The sequence below is a fragment of the Harpia harpyja genome, chromosome 23, assembly GCF_026419915.1.
Source record: "Harpia harpyja isolate bHarHar1 chromosome 23, bHarHar1 primary haplotype, whole genome shotgun sequence".
NCBI classification, from domain to species: domain Eukaryota; kingdom Metazoa; phylum Chordata; class Aves; order Accipitriformes; family Accipitridae; genus Harpia; species Harpia harpyja.
In genome coordinates, this window is record NC_068962.1 from 10,653,658 (window position 1) to 10,679,342 (window position 25,685).

The 25,685-nt window shown below is 35.1% G+C and overlaps 1 protein-coding gene across 12 annotated transcripts in view; it reads left to right on the forward strand.

Annotated features, from left to right (window-relative positions):
* The window catches only part of PPFIA2 (PTPRF interacting protein alpha 2), a 355,332-nt gene that overhangs the window by 236,048 nt on the left and 93,599 nt on the right, over window positions 1-25,685 (forward strand). For all 12 annotated transcript variants that reach the window (XM_052774388.1, XM_052774394.1, XM_052774386.1 and 9 more), the window contains one exon: window positions 7,021-7,095. In XM_052774388.1, coding sequence (XP_052630348.1) covers window positions 7,021-7,095 — 75 coding nt within the window. The remainder of the gene's footprint in view (window positions 1-7,020; window positions 7,096-25,685) is intronic.

Below are 25,685 nucleotides of genomic sequence, written 5' to 3' on the forward strand. Positions count from 1 at the left end.
AACTGTCAAAAGTGCATTGAAAATGTATCATGACCCTTTGCAAATAAATAATGAAAACTTTTCTGTAATCTTTTTCTTCACAAAAAATGTTGACATTGAAACCAATAATTGAGCCAGTACACCCTTGAGAAAGCATAACAAGATATTTTCATTAAAATGTTTGCCTTTTAAACTTACAAAACTCCCAAGAAAGTCTTTACAGTCTTCCTAAATGCAAATTTTCTTTCATGTTTTCACTTCCTACACTAAAACATCTCGAGGTGATGTAAAAGCTCTGCCACTGGTCATGCAAGGATTGCTATGTACACAGTACAAGAACTACAAAAACATCCTCATTACTGTAACAAAATGCAATGAAAAATACAAAACAGACTGGAAGGTGGAAATATTACATGAAGTCTGGACTTTGCCTTTACCTTTTGTCGAAAAGATAGACCACCATAAAGAGATCACGGCCATGATTGCATTATTCAGAGAAAGCGTGACTGTCATTGACAGTTATTTCAGTGTCTGACAGCTCCTTCAGCATCCCTTCACACCCTGTAGAATGAAAGCTTGTCATGAGCTTCCTACACTAGAGAGCCAGTCCTGTCTGGCTGAACCCAATAGGTACATCCTAGTGAGAAGAAGGTGGTAAGAGCATGCTGTTATTCTTACCCCATTATCCATACGAGCTCCTAACAGTGCCAAACAACAATCTTCATAGTCTGTTCTTGCATAGTTGTAGTGTACTTTGTGAGAATTTTCTCTTTAGGGCATGGGGATAATGAAAGAGTTAATTTAGTTTATAAATATTTACTATTTTATGTGTATCTCAAAGAAAACTCATTGTGTCTTCTTGGGTGAGTTGTGTCACAGCAAATGAAATTGATACTGCACTAACTGCATTATTATTATTTAGAAATTTAATTTGACAGAAGCTATACATATTTTCAAACATCTTTATATATCTAATTATGCTAGTATTTTTAGAAATCTGAAAACACAGGACATGGGCAGTTCTGCTACGAATACCAATTCTAGATTTTCTTTATGTACAAAGTTAAATTCAGTGATTGTTTTTCCTAAGTGTAAGGTTAGGTTACATCCCACAAACAATGAGCATTGTTTAAAAAATGGGAAGTTTTAAACACTAGAGGTTAGGACTGATTATGACTGGGACCGATGTGAAATTCTGACTTAACATTTGTAATAGCCTTTGCTATTGAGTAAAGTCACTTGAAATTTGCAGCTGTATTCATAGGGAAGACAGTCTGTGTGGAAACTTCTCTTCAGTTAATCACCCCTCACCTTAATGCTTCAGATCTCAAAGACTTCTCTTACTGCTGCTAAGTAGCTGATACCTTTCTTTGTTTTATTTCATGCAATGAAAAGTTGTAGAAAAAAGGTAAGACGGTACTATGAAATATTTTGGGATATTATATATGGATATACACAGAATAGTTTATAATACAGCAAATGAAGATGAGATTTACTAGACATCATTAAAGTTGAATAGAATATAGAAGACCAGATTAACTTCACGGTTAGAATGACATTGAGTATAGAGTAGATCGGGAAGTACGTATTCCTTATGTGCAATTCAGGAAGAACAAAAGCTAGAAAAATGGTTATTTTATATATACCATTCTATAGCTATAATTGACTTCTAATATCTGTCTGAACATGTTTATTTTCCTGCAGACATTTTTCCTGTTTTGCTTTAAACTTGGGGTTCAACATTTAAAATGTACATTTGGAAAGAAGAAACTGTTTGAAGCAACTTCTTCTCCAAATCCATTTTTTTTGTCAATTTTTTTGGAAAAGTGTCCAGTTGATCTTCACAGAGGAAAGCAACTACCAGGTGTTATTGTCCTAGCTAAGATTCAAAAAACACTGGTTCTCTTGAGATTAATTCATGGCAGAAAAGTATGCCTAATCTTCTTGCAAATAAAAACAACCTATTCATGTCAACATTATCACTATCTTTTTATTCATTAGCAGGTAGCTAGGAGAGCTTTTATTCAGTAGACTGTTCATGAAGAAAAAAGCAATCCAATTCTAGCATGCACAAGTGTTTTTTAAAAGCTCTTTGTGGGCTGCAGATCTGGAGAGAATGAAGAAAGAATTTGACAGCAAGGAAAAAAGTGGGAAGCAGTTGCTAGGAGACAGAGAAAGATGGGTGATATTTTGCACTGGCAGCAGTGCTAACATGACATTGACTGTGTTACATTTCAAGATAATGTGGTTGCATTAAGCCAGAGGAATACCCAGTCATCTGGGCACATGTTGGATACACCCTCTAACATGGAGAGAGCAACTCTTTTCTGCTGTGTCTATGGCACTGTAGTGGGAATCTGTCCTTTAAAAATGCATATTATAGCATGTTCTGACAGATCAGGTGACATCTGGTTAGTTTTACTTTATGAAACTTTACTTAGAAAAGCTTTATCTAGTGCCCAAGAAAATAGAAATACATTGAAGGACAATATGAAATTTAAGTAGTATGTTATTTCTGAAGTGATAAACACAATCTCACTAAGATAATGCTTACTTCTATGAACTATAGTGACTCACTGTCTCTGAATTCCAGAAAGGAGAAAACAATGCAATATTCTAATAATTAATTTGCATTCATCATATGAAAAAAAAAATTATCAGATAAAAATAGTTTGCATTTGTTCCAGCTCCTTTTTCTCTAACAAGATAGTGACCAGGAGCAACACCCTTTCCTGCACCTCTCAGAAATGAGGATGGTTCTGTTTGTTTTGTTTGCTGTAATATAATTACAAAATTATTTGCAATACATTTGTATATGGCTTTTCAGAGGCTTTGGCTGTTGACCCGTGTTTAGATTCAAAGGTTATTCGATATGAACTTACAAAGTTACAAAGGAAAACATTAATACAATTACCAACTGGTAAATACTGTTCAGAGTAAAATTTTTTTCAAAATATATGTATACCACATACGTTAGTGTGGCATTTGTAGCCTGTACTCTTTCCTGGAATGTGAATGGCCAAACCTGAAATCTTTAATCAGCTTTTGTGTTCTTCCTCGAGTTTATTTTGAAATCAGTTGAAGACTGAGAAAGGAATTTAAAGTCAGAAATAAAGTTAGTTTCTGGGCTGTAAACCAGAGCAGATTTCTCCTTCAGATCAGAGCGCTGATGTAGAACTTTTCCTTTTTTTCACTGATAAAATCAAAGATTTCCCTCAACTTTAACAGCCACTATGTATGTGGTTGAACATGAAGAACTAATTGCAACATTTCCAATGTCACCATGGCAAATGTGAATCTGAATTAGTTGCTTACTGGTCAGATGAAAGGGAAAAAGAAGTCATCTGTGCCAAGGCGCAGTTGCTTTCAGTTCCTTTAGCAACTCTTATATTCAGAGAACAAATAAGGGCCATCAGACAGCAATTTTGGTTAGGTCATTATAAAAAAGGCAGTGAATTAACTGTGTACATAGAAGGGAGGGAAGACAAGGCAAGGCAAGGCAAGGAAAGGCAAAGGAAAGGAAACAACTTCCAACTGTTGCTCTGTGTCACACTGTACTGTTCCATGTTGTTGCTGACAATAATGAAAAATATTGGATTTGAATATAATAGCTTGATAATCAGAGTAAAGATATTAATTGTCTACCTATTATTTTTTCTGAAGTGCCATGTAAAAAATGTCTCCTAAATGTTCTTTGAAACAAATGCCTATTATTTCCAAGGACTGTTGTTTTCAGGCTTTAAAATGTCCATATAAAACCCACTACGATTCAGTTCTACAGTGCCACAGTGTGTAAACGTTAAGGATAATTTTTCTGATTCCAGCTCCTTGTGGAGCTGTGACCTCCTCAGTAATGTGGCCTAGTTGGTTTGCAAATTCTAACACTGTTCAAAGTGAACGCCAGTGGTAGACATCTTATAACATATTTTTTAAGCATGCATTCTCATTTATAAAACACTTAGGCTTGAATACATGGAGGGTTTAGGAAACTTATGAAAATTTAAAGTAAAATTACCAACTCATTGCATTTCATTTCAGCTATTAACAACTGCCGTCTTATGAATTTTCTCTTAATCATCTTGTCCCTCAGCAGCGCTTACAGCCAAGAGGACTGAAGCCAGAAAGATGACTGTCATTTTTCCATGTATTTTTTACATCTAAGCTGAGATTTCCATTAAGAAATTGTTGTCTGCCAGCTCCCACTGTGGTTAGAGAGGTTGAAATCAGGCCTCTTGAAGACAGGATTACACCCCTCACTGGTAGGACATGGACTTTAATAGTGGAGAGCTAGTGAAAGACAGAAATGGTGGTGGGAAGAGAAGCAGGATACAGAAAGAGAGTTTGGGGATCCACAGAGGAGTTGGGGGAACCTCTGGGAAGGCAGAGAGTGTGGTAGGAGGAGAGAGAGAGGAAAAATGTGAGTACCTTGTAGTGGACTCACACTGCCTTGGACTTTTCATCCATCTGGGTGGGGAAACAGGTCATTGAGCAGCCCTTGGAAGCTGGTAGAAGAACTGGAGAAATAGTACTGTTTTTCAAGCAGAATATGATTTAAAAAATAGGAAAAAGGAAAGGCAAATGAAGTAAGAAATACTTTTTCAGCTATTTAAACAATTAAAGTTTTTCAATTACAGCCAGAATAATTGATGCATTATACATTTGGTGTGAAGTATTTTTATGAAAAATAGAATTAGATGGAAATTATGAATAAATTAGAATTAGTAAAGATAATATTTCAAATTAATTTTACATATTCCGAGTGTGTTAGAATTGAATACTAAAAAAATTACATAAAATGATTGTGATAATAGCTTATGTACTATGATAAATCTGAAGCTTTATGAGGATGTTTTCCAGGAATTATGTAGCTCATTTTGGAAAGCAAGCTTTATGGTTAAAGATTTTTGCATATATATTTGATGAAAAATAGTACAAAAATTTAATAAATAGCAAAATCATTTGGGGTTCCATTGCAGATTTTCACTGTATTCTGTTGTTCTGGTGCATGAAAACAGTTGAAACAGCCATGAAAATTTGTAGTAATTTTCACTCTTATTACTGCCACTCAGAGATGGCTCAGTCACTGCCACTTCAAGATGGCTTAAACTTCTTTTGCATCAGGTGAGGAACAGGTACAGTCAGTTACTGCAGCTTACCTATTGACTACATAGTCACACCCTATAGGAAATGTCCATTTAAGCTACAGCCTGCATCTTTGGGAACATTAACAGTTCGGTTTTTTCAGTCTTATAGAGCTGAAGGCATAGACGGAAATTAAAAAATCAGAAATTGGACTAAAAAATTGAGGATTATTTCTAATCTTGAGAATGTCTTAATATTTCTTATACCTTAACACTCTTCAACTCACTTTTCTTTTGCTCCTTTGAATAAATCACTTGTGATTTCTGTTCTGTTAAGGCTAGCAATATTGTTTAGTGTATAGTAAAACTATAGTTACCTGAGAGCATTCAAATAATTTATGTGAATACATAAAATAAATTTTCAATTTTTCTGTTAATAAAGCTGAAGTATGTAAAGAGAACAAAAAACCTCAAAGTACTGCATGAACAACTATATTTGCATTTGTTAGAAAGGCTGAATAATTTTCTTTTTTAGTGTTGTTTTTCCTGAATATGTATTTGATCTGTAGATTTAGTTAGTTTTAAAGTTTAGTGAAAATGCTATGTTATAGTTTTGCTAAGTAATTTTAATCTATTAAATTCTAAGCCATTCTTGGGAGGTAGTGAGTCTCTGCAAAATTTCACTTCTATAAGTAGTAATGGAAAATAAATTATGTAAGGAAAGGTAATATTTATTAGACTAAGAGGTATCACTGGAAAAAGTATGAAAGTGTTAGGACATACACAACCTTTTCAGGGATCTTCTATATTTGTCAAGGGTGTGAAAACAACTGTACGTACATGAAAATGTACAATGTTCCATTGTACATGAAAGATTGATTTTTGTTTTGCTTTGTTTTCCAGCTACATCTCTTGGTCTAATAGAATATGCTAACTTTCCCTACAAACATTGCTAACAGCCTTAAACATCCTTGGACCACCAGCTGGAACAGCATTGCTGCAGCATAGGTGGAACACGTATAGAAATACATCCTGAGTGTTGACTAATTAGCCAGGTTGTAAAATCATGTGAGGTGCCTAATGAAGTTGTATAGATTAGGAGAGGAGTTGCCATAGGCTCCCTTCATGGTCAGGAGAGAGAGTCACGTACCCACAGCCCTGAAGATTGTTTTGGGTCTGATTTGCCTTTAATCATATTGGGAGACTGGCAACTACATTGCCAGCTTAGGTTGTCTATGCTACCTGAGCTGACGCTTAGCCAGAGCACTCAAACAACAGTAAATATGTCTTCAGAGGTATTAAATTGCTATTATTTAATAATAATTAATATTTAGTAATAATTACACTAGTAATAATAATTGAGTAGATCATAGACAACCTTAGAACAGAATAGGTCATCTATGAAACTGGTACAAACACAGCAGTCTTTTCTGCTTATGAGAGTATATCTTGTTTATGACTTTTTGCAGAACCCAAACAAACTGCATGATGATGTAAAAATACTTTAGTATGTGTGCCTGAAGTCAATGCTGCAAGTTATTTTTTCAGTCAATTTGTTGCAATCAATTAATATGAACAGATTAGTTATCTTCCATGGAGTGGACTTAAAACATCTGCAAATGGTTTTTTCTTATCCTTTGTAAAAGATGCTTGTGAACAGCGTTTTATTTTTATGCCTAGTGTGGTCTTAGATTATTTGCATTTGCTATGCATTCCATAAAATTATAGGCAAACTGTGGAACAGCAGTATGGCATTTAAAGTTTGACACCTATTTTCGTGGGTTAAGTCTTCCTATAGTTAGGTTTAAATGTTTACTACACAGTATGTCTCATGAAAGGATGCAACACACATGCCTGCAAATGGACTGGCAGGGCATGCAGTAGTGCATATGGCAGATTATATAATCTTTAAAGACTGATAGAAATTACGTTACTGCACATATTTTGATTTTTCTTCTAGGTAAGGGAACGACTGAGGGTTTCTTTAGAAAGAGTCTCTGCACTGGAAGAAGAACTAGCTGCTGCTAACCAGGAGGTAACATAAAACACTTTCTCCCCTTTTGAGGTTCAATTTCTCTAATACTCTGTCCCATGTATTCCCTGTCACTTTTCTTCAAACTGTCAGAAAAAAAAAAAAAAGATCAATTACATTCTGAGTAAGCTGCTCAGTGAGGCTTGTTTAAGGTGGTTGTAAGATTAATACAACCTTCTGGTTACTGATTTGTTCCCTTCTTCTATTCCCTTGTGAGCAAGCCAAAATCCAAGAGCTAGTGACAGATTCCCAAATTTCTTGTTGGACATGAAAAAGGAGTGAACCAACGAATGTGTCAGATACTATAAACAATTTAATAATCTGAATTTCCATTTTACTATAAAATTAAGTAAAACACACACATACATATACACATTATATAAATGTTAACATTGATCAAGGAAGGATTATGGATGACCTTGAAATTTAGGTTTGTCTCTTCCCTTTTAATTGCAGTGTATCATGGTGAACTGTGGTGCCATGTAACTATTGTGAACTTGGACAAGAGATTTTTTCTCCTGTACAGTATTCTGCAGACTGTTCTCTTTTGTTTGAAAGGGTGAACAGCAACACATAACTGTATTGCACACACAGCTGTACACACATACAGAAAGGAATTTTGCACCCCAGAGACATGATTCTGAAGCCAGAAAATATAAATAATAGAGTCTGCTGGTGACTTCACCATTCCTATCATGTTCTGAATCTCCACCTAACATGTGCTTCTCACACTGTTACAAATAAGTCAGACAAGCAATAGAGTTGGTTTAAAGCTATTTTGGGTTATGTCCATTTACCAGTGTCATTTTACTCAGGTTTAAGACAAACTGAAAACAGCCACAGACAAACTTAAAGTACTACCAAATAATTCTGGAAAAATGAAATAACTGTAGTTCAGAATAATGTATGATAATGTAAAATAGAGACTCCTAAAGTAATTTTTTTCCAATATTAAGCTCGAAAAGTTACTTTCTTAAAGTAACTTCTTAAAAATAGGATCTGCAATTAAGATATTAGTACTTCCTTTTAATAAACTATGGACCAGATTATATTGAATCAACCTTTTCTTCTCTGAATTAACTGCACTTTATCTGTACAAAAATAAAATCCCTCTTTTATTCTTCCTTTTCACAGTCTCCAGAATACTTGGCTTCAAATGACTTAGTTATACTATGTTGCATAATCTGTTATTTGCACTAGTGTTTATTAAATAGAAAGCAGCCCCTTTGGTCAGTCAAGCCAACTGAGATGCATCGCACTCCCCTAATCCTTCCCAATCATGATCCAATTAAATCCAAGTTCACTTCACGGGGCATGGGACCAGGTCTTTAGAGCGTTGCCTTGTTATCTGGAGTTTTTAAAAAAAATTAGTGAAACTTGTATTGACAGTAAGCTGTAAAAACATACACAATGAAATTAAATTGAAATAGGACTTTCATAGCCTTTCTTGCCCCAAATCCTTAGAAATGTTGTACAAACTTTGTGTCTACATGATACTAAAAACATTTAGAATGACATTTAATCAACCAAGCATAACATAACCATTAACTCAATATAAATACTGTTATTCCAGTTTCCTGTGAGAAAATGTTAAAGATGAAAAATGGAAATTCAATTAAATAATAATGAAAAAAGAGCTAGATGGGAAGCAATGTGGAAGAGAATGAGTGGATTATTTTCAAACAGTTAATGCATTTGAACAAGAGGTCAGATAATGTTCACGCAATTAGTTATTTAAACGAGACAAAATTAATTAGAGAACTGCAATATATAAGCCTGGTTTTATGCTAGATTCCACAGTGAATACACAGGCAATAAAGGGCTTTAAAAATTTATTGTACTATATATGAAAATAAATGAGCCAAGTTTCCAAGGGAATTGAATATGTTTTTCAGGAAATTCTGTATTCCTGTCACTCAGTGTCTGTTCTCCCAAGAGAATTAATAATTTCTTTCATATCCATTTTCTCATACTGATTCTGAGTGTCCTACATATTCAGGACTATACCTAAACATAAAATGATGATGGTAAATTGGTCCCCTGATTAAATGAGTATATGATTCGGTATATAACAAGTATGAGATTCAGGGATAAAAAATAGTAGAAATGTGTATGTTAAGATGGCACCTTTCTCTGAAAACTTATGGCTGTGGCTCTGACACAGAGCAACAATAAGAAACTGCAGACAGTCATGAGTACTTATTGGGAATATCCTTATATAAAGAGGAAAATTGAGTAACAGAGACTATAGCTTTCCATCATTAGATGGTAAATAAGCTCTCATTTAACAGTCTTTGTAGCATATGACATACATACCAAAGGGAGTGAAAACATCTCTAACTCTGGCAAAGCTGTTTTCAACTCTAGTTGCCAACACCATCTTACAAAGAATGTCATATTTGATAGGGAATATTAACACACATTGACTTTAAACTGCAGGGGCAACTGAGATGGACAGTTGGATCCATCGGGGGAACTTAGCACGTGTAGCTAATGTTTATATGTAGTCACACAAGGGTAATAGAAAAGGGCTTTGGTCTGCAGTTCCAACAGTGACTATTGATATGGCATAAGTCACTGTTGTTGGTTCAACTGAACTTTTCAGAAACAAGAACGTCCACCAAACGGTTCATTGCTGTTTTGATTCTGTGAAGGCAATAGTTTCTATAAAAAAGTGAACATGTAGTTTATCTCCTTTTCACGTAAATGCTACACAGAAATTATTCTGATTTTATGTAACATTTTTAATTTGCTAGCAATTTGTAAGGTTTTCAAAAAGCCAACTCTCTGTATAAATTACAATATAAAATATACATCAAATTATCAAGGGAATGTTTACCACAGGTTTAACAACAATGTTATAGGGGTAGAATTAACCAAATCAGTTACATTAACTATTCTACTGAATATGAAGTCTTGGGTTTAAATTGTGTCAAGCTGCAGGATACTTATAGGGTACATTAGCTCCTTAGTAAAGCATGTTTACAAACACTAAACATTATACTGTATCTTACAGAGCACAGGATTCAGCTCAGAATTAGGACTCTTGAATTTGAGTGTCTACATGTGAGCCGGTATCTAAAATCTGTCTGTAGTCTGTGGAGCTCCAGTAAATCCAGTCTGCCAGCTAACCTGGTGGTTAATCTGCCAGGGCTGCCAGATACATCACAAAATTGATAGGAGAGCCATGTCTGTCTGGAGCTCGAGGTGGGGAAGGAATATTCCTTGTCACTACGATGACACCAAATGCCTATGTAAGGTAACTGACTCTCACAACAAGCTCATATGCAGACACCTAATACATAGACAGCTAAATTTAGGTGTCTTACTCCTTACAAACAGCAGAAGCAATCTGAGTCAGGCAGTGGGCTTCTAGATATGGGGAGATTACAAAATGGGCCTATATTATATTTAAAGAGTGGATTGCAAATTCTTTAAATACATGGTTTACAAGGGGAAAAAGTTATTTGACTATTTTATTTTGCTGCAGCTGATTAGTGGCAGTAGAAGGGACCTTTAAACATAGCAGCAATCTGAATTGCTGTTGGTGAATTTTCATGCAGACTGGGGCAAGATAACTCTCTACAGTAATTAAATTCCATAGTCATCCTTGTAATATTTGCTTTTTATCAGCAGTTATTACACAATGTACCCAAAATTATCACATTTTTTTCTTTATGCTTACACTGGAAGCCATTATTTGTTCACAACTGGTAGAGATGTCCTATTCAGTGTGTCTATTGTAGCTGACAGGAATAGTAGATATTGTTAACAATTTTCAAAAAAATTTACCTCCGGTTTTAGTTAAAATTGCTGTAAAACATAGCTACATTTGCTTACCCCTCAGGTGCTTTTAAAATAATGCTGGTTTTCATCTGGTTCCACATAACGCATGGCCTCTCCAAATAGTTTTGTCTCTGAAGGTTATAATTTGCAGTTAGCAATTAGACAAGCTGCAAGTGGTGCATCCAATACCAAAGCTCAGTGGTACAATAGTGTCTGTCTATGAACATTTTGAAGGTATATGTGATGTTTTTCAGTGAGTATATGAACATTTTCAAATTCCAACAAAGTTCTGCTAACCAGCTTCCTTTTTACACACTAATGTGAGAAGAATGAGTCTCATTTGCAAGGGAAGTGGGATGTGAATTTTCCTTCCCAGTTTTGTCATTTATGATCTTCATGGAAATTAACTTTAATATTGAAATTACTGACAAAATAACCACTTTTTTCCACAGCTTTTGAGATCCTCTTGTTAGCATTACGAGCGTGAGTCCTTGTTAAAAGTATGCTAAACTACAGCACTTGCAAATGACACACTAAGATACTTCATTAGTGCCATATGTCACCAGGAACTCAAGCTCTAGTGGCTTCCACAGGGCAAGGCTACATAGATTATAGACCACGGCCCAGAGCGATGCTTTTAAATCCATTTCTGCTGCAATGTGCGGTGTTAAATGACAACAGTTGCAATTTCCGTTAACAGATTTCACTGTTTCCCAGAACTCTCAACAAATAGTTTCCCAAAAAATAACCTTCAGAGCTTTTTCCCAAGGCTTGTATGTAAAATTAAGCTTTATACATAGTTAATACCATACTGTGAAAAAGTAATTTTTTTAATGGCTGCGCTTACTTTGCACATGAATTTTCTCCTGCCCATTTTAAACATTTATTCAGCCCTTGTAAAATCTTCCTGTATTAATAAGAATTGTATGATAAGTGGCATTCCAAAACCCTTTTTTGTTTCTGGTTAATATGCTGGCTTTTCTTTCTTTCTTCATTAGTAGAAAATGTGGCATGACAAATACAGCTTTAATTACATTTATTATCTCAAAGATATACTTTAGGAACCCAGAAAACGCTGGGACTGTGTAGAATATGAAATTAGAGAAATTACAGGTTTGAGTTTATATATCACTGTACTACCATACGCTTTTCTTCAGCATTTGTTGAAAATGCCAATGCTGTTTGCAAATGCCAAACATATTGCTTCTGTCAATTGACACATAGATTATATTTAAAACACTCAAGCTTCCTTTTAAAACCTCATTGTTACAATTTCCACTTGCTTCTACAGAATTTTACTCAACTTTGAGGCTAAATTTAACTCTTGGAGCTATCAGAGAGCTTGCAAGAGTTTTGGACCATAGACCTCTGCTTCGTGTAACTGCATGCATTCACCTATTTGGGCAGTGGGTTTCTTCCTGCCGGTGGGTTAGTTTATTCATTAGGGTGCCCTAATGCTATTTTTTATAGCATCCATGAAAGCATTCATACATCACTGAAGAGAAAGGATGATTTGCAATTTGTGATTCTTTATATTCTATACCAGAAACACCAGAAAACATAAACGCTTATTGACCAAAGAACTTTCAAATACCATGTTAATTGCTTAACTTTTGCTATGCAGGGCAAGTCAAGAAACCAGTAAAAAATGCAGATACTTTTAACAGTTGAGGACAGTTTTGACTCTGACCATGAGGGATGCTGCAGACATGATTGTAGTATCATTACTGTTAATGTAATGTTCTGTAATATTTAATATATATGTATTTTAAAGTAAAACCTCAGCTGACTATGGCATGTGCTTTTTCCCCATGGTTGGATGTGAAAACATATTTTTATCCCCAGCTGTTTCAGGTCCTATTAGCTTAAGGCACTTTTTGTTGCAGGAGTTTCTTGGTGGCCTTAGCCTTTTTATGTAAATACAATGCAAAGTGATTTTGGAGTAGAAATGTTGTTAAAGGAATAGTTTGCTGAGAAAAATAATATGTGCATTTCTTGAACGTATAGTATACACAGGATTTCATCAATCTGAAATTCAGAAATGATGGATGTCAAATCTCTGGATGAAACTGGGTGAAATTCAGTGACTTTTTTTTTGAAGAAGGCCAGGTAGATGGCTTATACCTGTTTCTGGTGACTTTAAGTATATTTTTTTGTGAAAAATCTGAAACAGCCTTCATCTATAGTACCTTGTTTTACCATATTTTCTCAGAATGGTGTAACTGAAAGTTATTGCTTTCTAAACTCTCTCCTACATATTAATTTTATTTTTTTTAAGCTATAAATTTACACAGGTCTAACTCTGGAGAGACCTTCTTTGTGGTCTGAACTTTAATTTTAAATGTCTATGTAATTGTGCCAAATTGTATCTTTTCTGCAAAGTTGCACATAATTAAAAATATCTTTATTTGAAATTTAATCTTTATATGCTATATGTAATTGCTTTTCATTCTGCCTTTACCCTTAGCCATCTAGTTACATGTTAACTCTGCAAAAAGTTATTGTTGCCCTTAAGTTTTAAATGTGGTAATGAAGCAAAATGAAGTGGGGTTTTGTGAATGTTTCTCATACTCCATATTCCAGAGCATTAATTCCTGTCTCTACACATTTGAATTAGGATGAGTGGCATGGCAGCTGAAAAGGTTGAAAATTACTACAGCAGCACTACATCCTTCATTGCCTTATTTTTTTACAAAGTCAAAAAGAAATAAGCACAAGAAATAGTCAAGTCGCTATAGCTATTTCATTTTATGTACTCAAGTAATTCTAATCTAAGTTCTCAGAGGAAAAAAACACTAAAAGTCTTTGTGCATATTGAAGTCAGCAGGGCTGATCTTTGCATTGCCATCAAAAGCATTTTTCACTAAATTCAGGGCAGAATAGGTCTAAAATTCAAGGCATTTTTCAGATAGTCACTTTAGAACATTAATTTCTATTGACGTATTTGAGACAAACTTCACTATTCCACTTGCAAAAGTGGTTTCTTAGCATAATTTCCATAAATATATACCACAGAGAAGAATTCTTCAATTTTGAGTGCAAAAAGAACATATCTTTTCTACAGTGACAGCAAATAATGATTTTGCATGTATTTTAGTATTGTTATACAAAAATATTGATAAAAAATGCTCATAGATTTAATTTCCCCGCCTATAAATTTCCTTAGTGACTTATGCCTATTTATGTGTTGGCCACAGTGTACTGTTGGCAACCTAGTAATATATGTTAAATAAGTTCAGCAACTTTGGTCTTCACTGAAATGATTTTGCAGAGCAGAAGTGTGTAGATGCCCAAATGTCTTAGGGTATTTTTAAAAGACATCCTGAAATGCTCTGTTCTCTTACCCCTCCATTCAGCATGTGGCCACCTGTAACAAATCCTAAAATAATGATGGCATGTTCAAATTTTGCATTGACTTTTCATCTAATTTGAATGCCTCCTACATATTCTTTAGAAGAAACCAGTTTGTAAGAAAGACTGTGATCAACAGAAAGGATGTGTGGTCTGTGCTTGTATTCATGGAGAGCTTCTTTAGAAAAACGTAGCTGAAGGGAGAGGCTTTTTATTCCTTCATTAATCCAGTGTGATTAATGGTTCTAATAAAATCTTTGATGTTGAGTGCTTGGTAACTTGTATATATTACTATCCTTTCAATATCATGTTATCAAGACAACTGTTACTTTCTATTTTTACTTTCCAAATATTGTAAGACCCCAAATATGAATAGATTAGGGTCCTTCAGGATGTTACGGCTGTTAAGGAAGAGTCAGATTCTTCCACTGAAATGATATATTCAGGCTTCTAAGCATCTCCACTGCAATTTTGATGTTTTAGAACCTTGTGTCATGGCTAATACTTCTCCTTCGTTTTTTTTACTTGTGAAATTTTTAATGGGTTTTGTTATGTAAAGATTTGTGACTAGAGTGAATCCCAGTATCACAGATTTATCATTGAAGAGTAGAGTTTAGTTTTAGTCAGATTATTCACAAAACAGCCTGAGATCTATTGCACCTCTCAATTTTCTTCTATGGCACATCCTTATGTATCAATAAGCATACATACATTACTCTCAAACCGCTATAAACTGTTAATTGCAGTTTCTGAAAAAAAGAAAAATCTAAGTTTTGTAAGATACTGCTTAAAAGAACATGGCAAAAGGTAAAAAAGCCATGTAAAACTGTGATTTGCTAATTCCTCTTTCTTAATTGTTCCCCCAAACCTGCTGTGCAGCTATGAAGCAGTTGTTTAAATATACATTAAAAGAGCAGAAAGCTAGATATTGTAAATATATTTTGCAAATCTCTTCAAATCTACTTCATTTTTTTGTCTAACAGAAACATTTGACTTAATGAAACCTTGGTCCCCCATGATTAGAAACATGGGTGGTTTAATGCTTTGGTTTTATCTCTGAATAAATGATGACTGGAGATTAAAAATTCCCAGTTTCCTCTAAACCTTGCAGCACAAACGCTCCATAAAATTAGCATCTTCATCAAAATGAGCATAAACCTAATCCAGTATATTCTCTCACTAATATTCACTCCTTAAACGTCATACCTGTCACCTTCACTACTGATTATTGTTAAGCAAGTGATGACAAATTTTTAGTCTTTCACATCTTTTCTTTTTTCCAACTCTTTGGTCCAAATAATTAAACAAAAGTAACTAGGAAATCTATGACAAATATTCATACTATTCTTTTGTTTAAATGTTATATTCTCATTTTTATAATACCTGTGGCCTCAGACTTTTGCCTTTGGGGTGAAACTGTATTTCTATTTGCATTAAAAAATGTGGCCTAATCTTAATTACAACTTAGAGTGCTGCAGAAATATAAATATTTATTGGTACATTTAGTAGTAATACAGTCCATCTTCACATTCATATTGGAGTGCTTTTATTACACATTTTTACTGTGATTGTTATTGCATTACTACACTCCCAATAGAGCTCCAGTAAAGGACTAGGACTCCATTTTGTTGTAAAAAAAAATATTAAAACATGGTTTCTGCTCCATGGCATTTATAGTATAAATTTGCCTTGTAGTGTCCGTTGCTCATACAGCTGTGGAACGGAGAGTGTTACTGTAAAGCCAAGGTAGCACGCTGACCTGTGCAATACATGTGATGGTCATTACTTACCCCTTTTACTGTCACAGGAGCTCTGTGAATATCACTCACAGGACTCGGGCTAATCTGGTCCTTTTTGAATATTCTTTCTCCTAAAAGCATTGAGGTTATTTTAACTGGGGTGACTGGCTGACTGTTCCTACAGCAGAAAAAGTAGGATGCAATCCAATAGAATTCATGGGTGTGATGATCAACTTCCCAAGTATTGATAGATGAACTTGGCTAAATTGCATACCTTGATTTTTGACAGCTGATGGCTGTAGTGGCATCTACTCCGGTATGCAGTCTGCCACAAAATTGTTGTCCTGGTACACCACATAAATCCTGGTACGCTGCATGAATCCTAGCGTGCTCACCACATCATAACTCCATGCTTGGGAGTTAAATACTGAGTACATGCCCTCACCCCAGCTCCATGCCTGTTTTTTTTAATGGAAGAGAGGCTGGGGCTGCAGGCAGGGAGGGAATGACAGTGCTTTCTATGAGGTCCTGAGACTCAGTAACTGTAGGACATGGTGTTCAGGGCTCACTACGTAACACAACTGCTCTGCAATTAATCAGCATGTATGGAAAATTTCTGTTTTCTGGATCTCATGAGGTTGAGTAATTGGAGTTATTTTGGGGGTCTGTACAATGGTTTGTATTCATCAGTAAATAGGGATCACGGAGCATGCCTGACATTCCTGCACAACAGCAAACAAATATATCAATATGTGACACAGAGCCGTGAAGCTGAAGAACATGTCTCAGAGAGTGATAAATGGATCTCCTGTTATCGTCTCTACTTTATTCCAGAGAATTACAGAATAGGAAAGCTCTGAGTTTCTAGCACAGGTTTCATGGATTTCTTATTTACCACATATTCCTCACCCAAAGCAGAAAAAGGGGAGAAAGAGGAGGTGGGATGACAGCCAAGGAAATATAAGCTGAAAGAAGAACACAGGGATGGCAGGAGCCAGATGTGTGGCTGAGCATATTTCACAATTGTTTGCCTACACACCTGAAAACTCCAGGAGATTAATGAAACTGGAAGGTCATTTGTATATGGGTATTTTAGGGATTGTTCGTAGTCAGCATGAGATTAGACACTGGGATAAATTCAGATTGGATTTAACGTCATATATTTGGCAGCCCTTTTAGGGAGCTTAACAAGTCAATGGAATACAACTCTCACTGGCCCTGGTTTCATAAGGTTATGTTAGCAAATGCCTTACTTTAAACATGCCAGCTTCTTAAAGTAAAGAATATAGTATATATTCAAAGGTATGCTTAGCTGATTTGCATTGTAGAGCTTACTATTACTTGTACAAACGATATCAGTGAAAATTTTAATGTCTAATGTTTAATTTGCTCACAATATACACAGAGTGCCTTTCATGAGACATCAGAAAGAATATATCACTTCTCTTTGATCGGGTTTTTTGGGATTCATAAACTTTAAAATGTATGCCATTTTATCCTGCACTGGAAGTATAAATTCAGGTTTAAGAACACAGCTGATTATCTTTCTGTCTGTATCAGCTTCAGGGTCATTTGACATTTGTCAGATTAGATGTTCATGCAGCTCAAGATAATTTCACTGCAAGAATCAGTCTTGTTGATTCTGTATCATTAACAATCTTCTTGCGCATCCATCTTGATAAAAATGCAAAACCCTTACCCATTATCCTTTGCTTTTAACCTGCTGGAACAATATATTGTTTTAACATTTGTTTAATGTGCTTGTGTGGAATGATTATGCAATTTTGTGTATATTTGTTAAATATTACATGTTTTATTAAGAACATCCACATCCACTAACTCTTAAACCAGATTTTAAATAGTATAACAAGATCACAGTATTATCTTTTATGCCTATTACTCTCCATAATCAATTTTTTAATGTATGAATAGGCCTTACATGCTGCATTTGAATAAAAGATTTAAATTAATAACATGAGTCAATAAATATAATCAAATTTAAGCTTCAATAGGCTCATATTTATTAATCAATATTCCCATTAACATATGAACTAGAAAATGTATCATTTGTGTTTTCATACTAGATGAAAACCCAACAGTGCCCATGCAGCTGTAAGAGTATTCTGCAAATTCATAACACAGTTAACTAGCAAGACAGTAAAAATTAATGTCTGTAAGCAGTGTCAGCAATAACGTGAATCAAGAGTAATTTGCTACTCCGAGATCTGTATAGGCCCTCCATTGTCAACAGGCAGAGCAAGGTCCACAAGCATGACAAATCAATTCCACGTTTATTACTGATAGACTATGAAGAAAATTATTACCATTTTGCTACTGGTCTGCTAACGCTGATAAAACAGCTTAGCAATAAAACATTTGTGAGAAAAATAGAAATAGAGACTGTGCTGGGGATGTGCAAAGGACAGATGTATCTTGGTAAATGCTTACCTAAGTAATCATATCAGGAGATTTTTAAAATTAGGGGTTTTTTAATTTAGTGCAAACAAGTTCCCATCATATGTCTGTAATAGAAATAAATACAGAAATAATTTTACTTGAGATCCAAAAATGTAAAAAATATTTTGGGTTTGATGAGGCAAAATTAGATACTCATACTTCTTTGGGATCTTGACTGGAAAATGACAGCATTAGGAAATATTAAATAATCTTCAGTAATATTAAGAGGGACTATCAATGTATAGGTGGAATTATTCCAAGAGGAGCTGTAGAGGGTTTGTTTTACCTGGTTCAGTCCATGAGAAATGATCCAGCTTGCTTGACATTGCATCTGGAGAGTGTAGTTTGGACGCCTTTAATCATGTAGAATCCATGGTTACAAAAAAGAAGGAAAAAAAGAAACCGTGTGTATAATTCTTTTGCATTAGAACATGGCTATCATGTTAGATTCCTTTCTGCAGTAATCCTAGAATGAAAACATTATTTTAGAAATTCACCTTATGAAGAATATTCTTTATCATTAAAAAACGTATAAAAATTGTATTAGTGAGGACCGTATCCTTGACGTTCACTGGAGAACTCTGTGGAAAAAAATCACTCCCAGTAAGAATGTCATTGAAAAGTATTAAGATCTTGACTAAAATTAATTGAGTACATTTGGTTTAAGGTTTGAAATGTAGACTTTAATTCACTCTACTGTGCTTTGATTTTAACAGACTGGGAGTTGGTTGACTTTTCTTCAGTTTGTGCATGCAGATCAGGGCTTTGATATTCTTTAATTGTAGTTCTGGGGTAAGGTTCATTTCCTTTCTGGATTTTTACTCATATCCTATCTATCTGTTGTATTTTCATGTTTGTACAATCAGTAACACAGATGGTGATTTTAATACAGATACACTGTATAGGAAAATCTAATAAAACTGACTACATATGCAGAATAGTGGTGTTTTCACAACAGATGTGTCCAGTCAAAATAAATCTAAACAATCTCAGAGTCTCTAGGTGACAATATGCAGACAAAGAATACAAAATTTCATTTGGGGAAGACTGTTTTTACTCAGAGGGAAATATATTAATGTAATCAGAAGAGGAAAATGGATTTGCAGTGCAAGCTAAATACTTCATTTTAACCTGAGCAGGCTTTTTCAAAACAAATTATATACCTTAAGCATGGGTAGTTTTCAATTAAGTGCTTATGTACTAAGAGCAACTACATAAAGCCCTAGAGGCACATTATTTTATTTATGATTAATGTCCTGGATACTAAAAATAAGTTTGTATGTATAAACATATATATCCATATATAATTTTATAAACAGGATGTATATAATTATATAAATAAAATATCGGTGTATATATTATCATATATATCATATATATATACACACACATGCTATGTATATATATTTCAATAACTCATATATTGTTGAAAACAATGAAGATCATAATGTTTCTGCCAAATCCATCCTCGACTCTGACCAGCTGGAAATCATCCCTGGACTACCAACGAACTCTAGGGCTTTTGTATCCTGGTTTCGGTACATTACTAGTGTCTTTGTGAGAGTAATAATGAAAGAATAATAAATTTGCTACTATTTTATTGAGCTTGGTTAGAAAAAAAAAGCAAGAGAAATTCGTCAGCAGGTGTCAAATGCACACTATAATGCAACCATGTAATTGATATTTGTTATTATTTTTTCATTGTGCTAGTCTCTGTAAAAGACAGTTCTTTCACTGTATTGTGTTTCATACAATTTTGGTAACGAATTAAAAGCAGTACATTTTTGTTTAGTTAGAAAAGGGTTTCTGAAGAAAATGTACTGAAATGTACCTGGTAATTTTCTGTGAAAAATCTTGACAGATATTCTTTTTCATAATAGCAACTGCACAATTGCTTTAAATGACTCCTGTTTGCAAAGTGTTGCCATTACCCCATAGAAATAGACGGTGCATGCTCTAGACAGTTATTTACACAGTAACACTTAATTTGGTTCAGAATTCATAATGAAGCGAAGGAGACTAATAAACCCTATTGCCTTATTACCAGCCTAACATATTAGTGTATTATTACATTTAAAGCATAAAAATGACTGCTGATCCAGGCAGTCAGTGTTTGGAAGGAGTCAGGGCTCAGTGACGGTTTAAAGGGACGACAGGAGGTCCTGCGAGCGGTCCCCCACTGCAGCCAGCCGAGTGCCACAGCTGTGGGCTACCCCTGGACCACAGTACCCTTGTCACGAACAGAAGTGACCTTTGTAGGCAGGTCAATAAAACACTGATAGCCAGGACCTGTCAGTAGTTACGACCACAAACCACCAGCAGGAAAAGATCACGTGTGGTTAGCGTCTTCATGTTTTCCAGTTAAAATTATGAATCTGTGGCAGATTCAGAGCATCTCCAGTCATCTTTGCATGTTGTCATTCATTATTTGCACTTCAGTGACATGAAAGCAGAGTCTGAAAGTGCTAGCCACCATGCCAGCAGGGTCACAGAGAGCAGTGCCTACGTCAAGATTATAAGAATAAAATAATCAAAACATACCAGAAGCTGCAAAAGCAAGATGGTTTAGCTTTCTTTGACAGAACTTAAAGCATAGAAGGTAAAGACTTATCTAAACCATGAAAGAACTGTAACTGAGGGTGGGAGCTCAGTGTACTACCTCCCCCTTTTGCCACAAGGTAAAGACCCTCTGACTTTTTAAGTCAACTATCTTTTACAACGCTCCTCTGATCAGCTTAAAAAGTGTTGCTGTAAATCTGAATGTACATTCTCTTGCAGAGCCTGCTATCAGATGCTGGATTTCTGGTAATGATAAGGCAACGCTTCTTGGCCATTAAGGAGTAAGAGTGTAGAGATTCTATTTCAATTTCTACTTATTTAAACTCCATGTAGCACAAACGTACAAGATTTGTTTTCATTAGGACTGCTACTGTCTAATCTCCAAGGGTTATAAACACTCCCTCACGAGGATGATTTCACCTTAATCAGTATTTCTCCATAGCAATGAAAGCTAAAGAGCAATATTAATAAAAGGTCAACAATCTCAAAAAGGAAGGAAGAGAAGAATTTATGATGTAAAAATGTTGAAAATACGTATTACTCATAACTCCTACAGGTTTTTTCTTTGAATAAAGTAGTATTTTTCTTGTCACGTCAGGACACATTTTAAAGGGCTCAATTGTGTAAAGTTTCTGGAAAGCTCACCACTTAAATAGCAATAAAATACACTGGAATCCAGGCAAATATAAAATAAACCTAGCTGAGGTTGTCAGTCAGACACGAACACTTAGTTTACAAATGAATTTTCAGAGTGATACAAAAGCCCTACTTGCAAATTTTCCTGTTTCTGTTTTAAGTAGTTGAATGGGAGAGAAGGCAAAGTGCTAAGTTAAAAAAAAACAAAAACTTTTATGTTTTTTTCTTCCCCCAAAGTGAGCCCAAAGTGCATTGTTAGTGCTGAAGGTTTCATTCCCCACCTTCAAAGTTATTTTTGCAATCTGAAAAGGCTTTTTTTCTTTTCTTTTCTTCTCTCAAAGTGTGGCTAATGTTGATTACAATGCTGTACAGTCCATAGGTATTTTAACTCCTACCTGTTGTGAAAATAAAGCTCTAAGTCCGTATTTACGCTTTTAAATATAACTGGTTGCAAAGCTCAGAAACTGCATTGCTGAATGGAAAAACTAAAGCATTTCAGCACTAAAGTCATCTTCAGGGAGATTCATTTTTTTCTGTTGTTTTAAAAGTCTCTGTATGGATTTATGAGAAGTTTGGTTTATGAAGCCAAAATGTGCATTTATGATAGCCTGAAGAGCATCTTGCATTCACTCTCTCAAATGCTATGTATATAGCCAGTCATCAATCCTATGCAGTTCATTTGATCACGATACTGAAATGTACTGAGATTTTAGCTACCACTCTGGGAAGGAAGATCCCCCCCACCACAAGCCAACACCTCACTTTTCCATGTGTATTTATTAATTTCATTTTATACATGGATAACTCCAAAATTCTGTATTTGCTTCTCTGTTGGGGAAAAAAAAAGAAAAATCTGTTTCTTGCCTTAATCCCTTCTTTATCCCATCTACCAAAGTCAGGCACTTCGGTAGATGAGAAGTTTCAATTTAGTGAATCTTAGACTTTCATCTGCTGTTGTCTAGTAAAGAATGTTGAGAAGGTGGCTGAGCCACACACATCACTTCTCCCCTGGCTTTTGGGGAACACTTTCATGGTCTTATTACTGGACCATCCCACTAGTACACCTTTCATCAGTTATTCAGAGACCAAGCAACCTCCCTACTTGGGCTCTTCCTTTGATCAATATAGAAAATGAAGCCAATCAGAATTTGTGACTCAATCCCATTGACTGCTGGAAATAATTAAAGCATTGTTGATCTTTATGACAGGCTAAGAAAGTTGTCATTAGTGGATGACTAAATAGAGTTTGTTCAGTCGTGTTGACTAGTATATAAGTTTTTATTGGGAAAAGGAAGTCTTGTGAGAGTTTAAATGGCAGGTGTCAGGACGATATCTGCCAAAACCACCTAAGCCAGTGCACTGCTTTATGTATTGAAATTCAGGTAGGTCTTGTTTCAGTGCAATCAAGCTGCTAATCCTGAGATCCTTTGTAGTGCTCCACGTGTGCCTCTCCAGGGCAGCTAGCACTCAGTTGGTACCTCTGCTTCTCACCGCGAGAGCTTGTGATCCAACCGCTGTCCTGCGGGGCCTGTGGTTACACCCACTTCTGTGCTATTTACTGGAAGACCCTGTACCTTGGCACAGGCAAAACTTCCTCTGGGATCCTGCAAACAGTGACAGCATGATGTAACTTAAAAGTGGTTTCTTTCATGCAAAATATGATTTATTGTGCCAAGAGGTGCCATGTCATGATTTTGTCTTTCCTGCCTTGTTTCTTATCTCATTCCAGAGCACATAATAAAACATAAACAAATACACAGGGACATGTGCAATATTCATAGGTATGAATGTAGAGGTTTCCCCCAGTTCTTCAGGATGTATGTTTTAGGCATGTTCGAAAATAGGACTGTTCAATTGGAATATGTTTAAAGCCTAGAAATGGCTAATCTTCTTGCCAGAACAAATTAAAAATCTTAATAATGTATCTACTTTCAGGCAAAATTTAATTGGTCATTCAAAAAACTTGCCACTATAGTGTAAAAACAGATTTCCATTCACGTCTTTTCATACTAGTTTGACTACTTCTAAACCATCACATTATAATGGCTATACAGAGTTCTTGTTCGTGATTTATCAAGTGGTCTATCATGTGAACTTATCAGTGATTTATTCAGTGATGTGAATATGTGTGAAAACACATGCAGGCAAGTGAATACTATGCTATGCTGGAATTGCTATAATTTGGCAATCATGAGGCTGCAAGTGATTACAATGCAGTGGGACAAGAAGGAGTATGAGCCGGAAAGTGGGGGATGAAAAGACTTTCAGACACCACCATGACAATTTGTTTTGCCTTTGGTTTGTAAATTGTACTACTTTGTAGACTGGAGGAATCTGCTAAGAAATTTCAAATCCCTGGTAGATTTTTCTCTGTGCTTGTATAATATCCCCTGCCCCTGTAACAGAGAATGCATTTCTGCGCCTCGGGTACCACAGTTCCTAGTTTTGCATCCTCTATGAAACTATGTTGAAGTGGAAACTTGTGACCAGCGACTCCCGTGCACTTACTCATGCTGCTGCTGATATTCTGCTGATAAACTCGGACTGAGAGGATGGAGTCACAAATGTCTTAAAGTACTGCAGCTAAATCTGTCACACCTCAGCTGAGAGAGTCATTAAAATTGCAGTAAAAGTTGAAACTATCCAGTGGGATTCTAATAAAATATTGAAAGTATCTTTTCAAAGAGGATTATTAAAAGATTCCTTTTTACTCATGAAGAAATACAGTTAAAATTAATATTTTGACATATCCGAGCTTTTTATGTAAGTCCTTTTCTTACAATTTACAGCAGGCATCCAGGTGACCCCCACTGAATGAGATGCATCCTTCCTAAACCTACCTGCAGGAGCACATAAAATCTCACATAATTGTCTTGGTTTGGTTAAAATGCCCTCCCCTTCATGAAAAAATCTCCTTTTATAATACCTGTTTTTTACTCAGATTCATAAAAGGATCAATTTGTTTTTCATTAAAATGTTTTGCAAGTGTGCATCCCATGCTGTGTTTTTCACAAAAGAGTGAAAGAAATATAGTGTATTGTTTATACAAGATCCTGATAATACAAAATGCTGTTTACCATTATAATTCCTTTCAAAAGCTACATATAAAATGTCAAGAAAATGTATGTGCATTTCTGGCCCTATATCTAAAATAAAATATTAATAATGACAAATTTAATGTACAATTGAAACAAATTCAATCACCCTATTTAAATATCCTGAACTCTCTAACCAGTGGCTTCTGAAAGGCTGCGTTGAGGTTAACACAAATTAGAAATATATAAATAAATTGGAAAAGTCTATATTTATGTTTATGAATCAGGATTTACATTACCATTGAAGCAGAAGGAAGTCACTTCAGTCTCTAAGCATCCTTTATTCCCCGTGCTACACTTAATATTTACCATATAAAATGATAGACATTGATTAGAGCTTAACACAAGCTATCCCTGTCAAAATTAAAGCAAAGTCAGAAGGTGGACCAGGAGTCTGAATTATGTTCTCAATAGACTGAAATCTGATGTTTAACACTGTTTAAATATAGACTGTTATGATAGAATAATGTAGGAGGACATCCAGGTAGGCAATTTCACTGTTCTCTGAAAGACTTACATAAATAAGAGCTGGATGGAAAACTGACGCAATATAGTCACAAGAAGTTTGGGTTAACATACTATCCATGTAAAAAGAAACACCTTCTTGATAAGAGGAGATTAGACAAAAAGCCTTCTAGATCTGTCAGCTGTAGCAAAGTGAAACATGGTTATCAGTGAGTTTAATTGCCTAGGTCAGATTTGTTTCAATGTTGGAAGATCAAAGAAACAAGTTCAGTGGTTTAAGGTAGGGCAAGTTTATAAACCAGCTTTTCAAAACCTTAAAATAATTGTCTTCCTTTAATGCCTTCCTTACATTTTTTTAAGTGATCCAGGTTCTTACTGGTTTTAGGGGACTGTTTATATAACATTGTATATGTGTGTTTAGAGCCTCTGTTAACAGCAAGAGTATTGTTCTAAAACTCTTTAAAGTAATGATAAATTAAATAAATGCAAAGTAGAAAAATTTAAA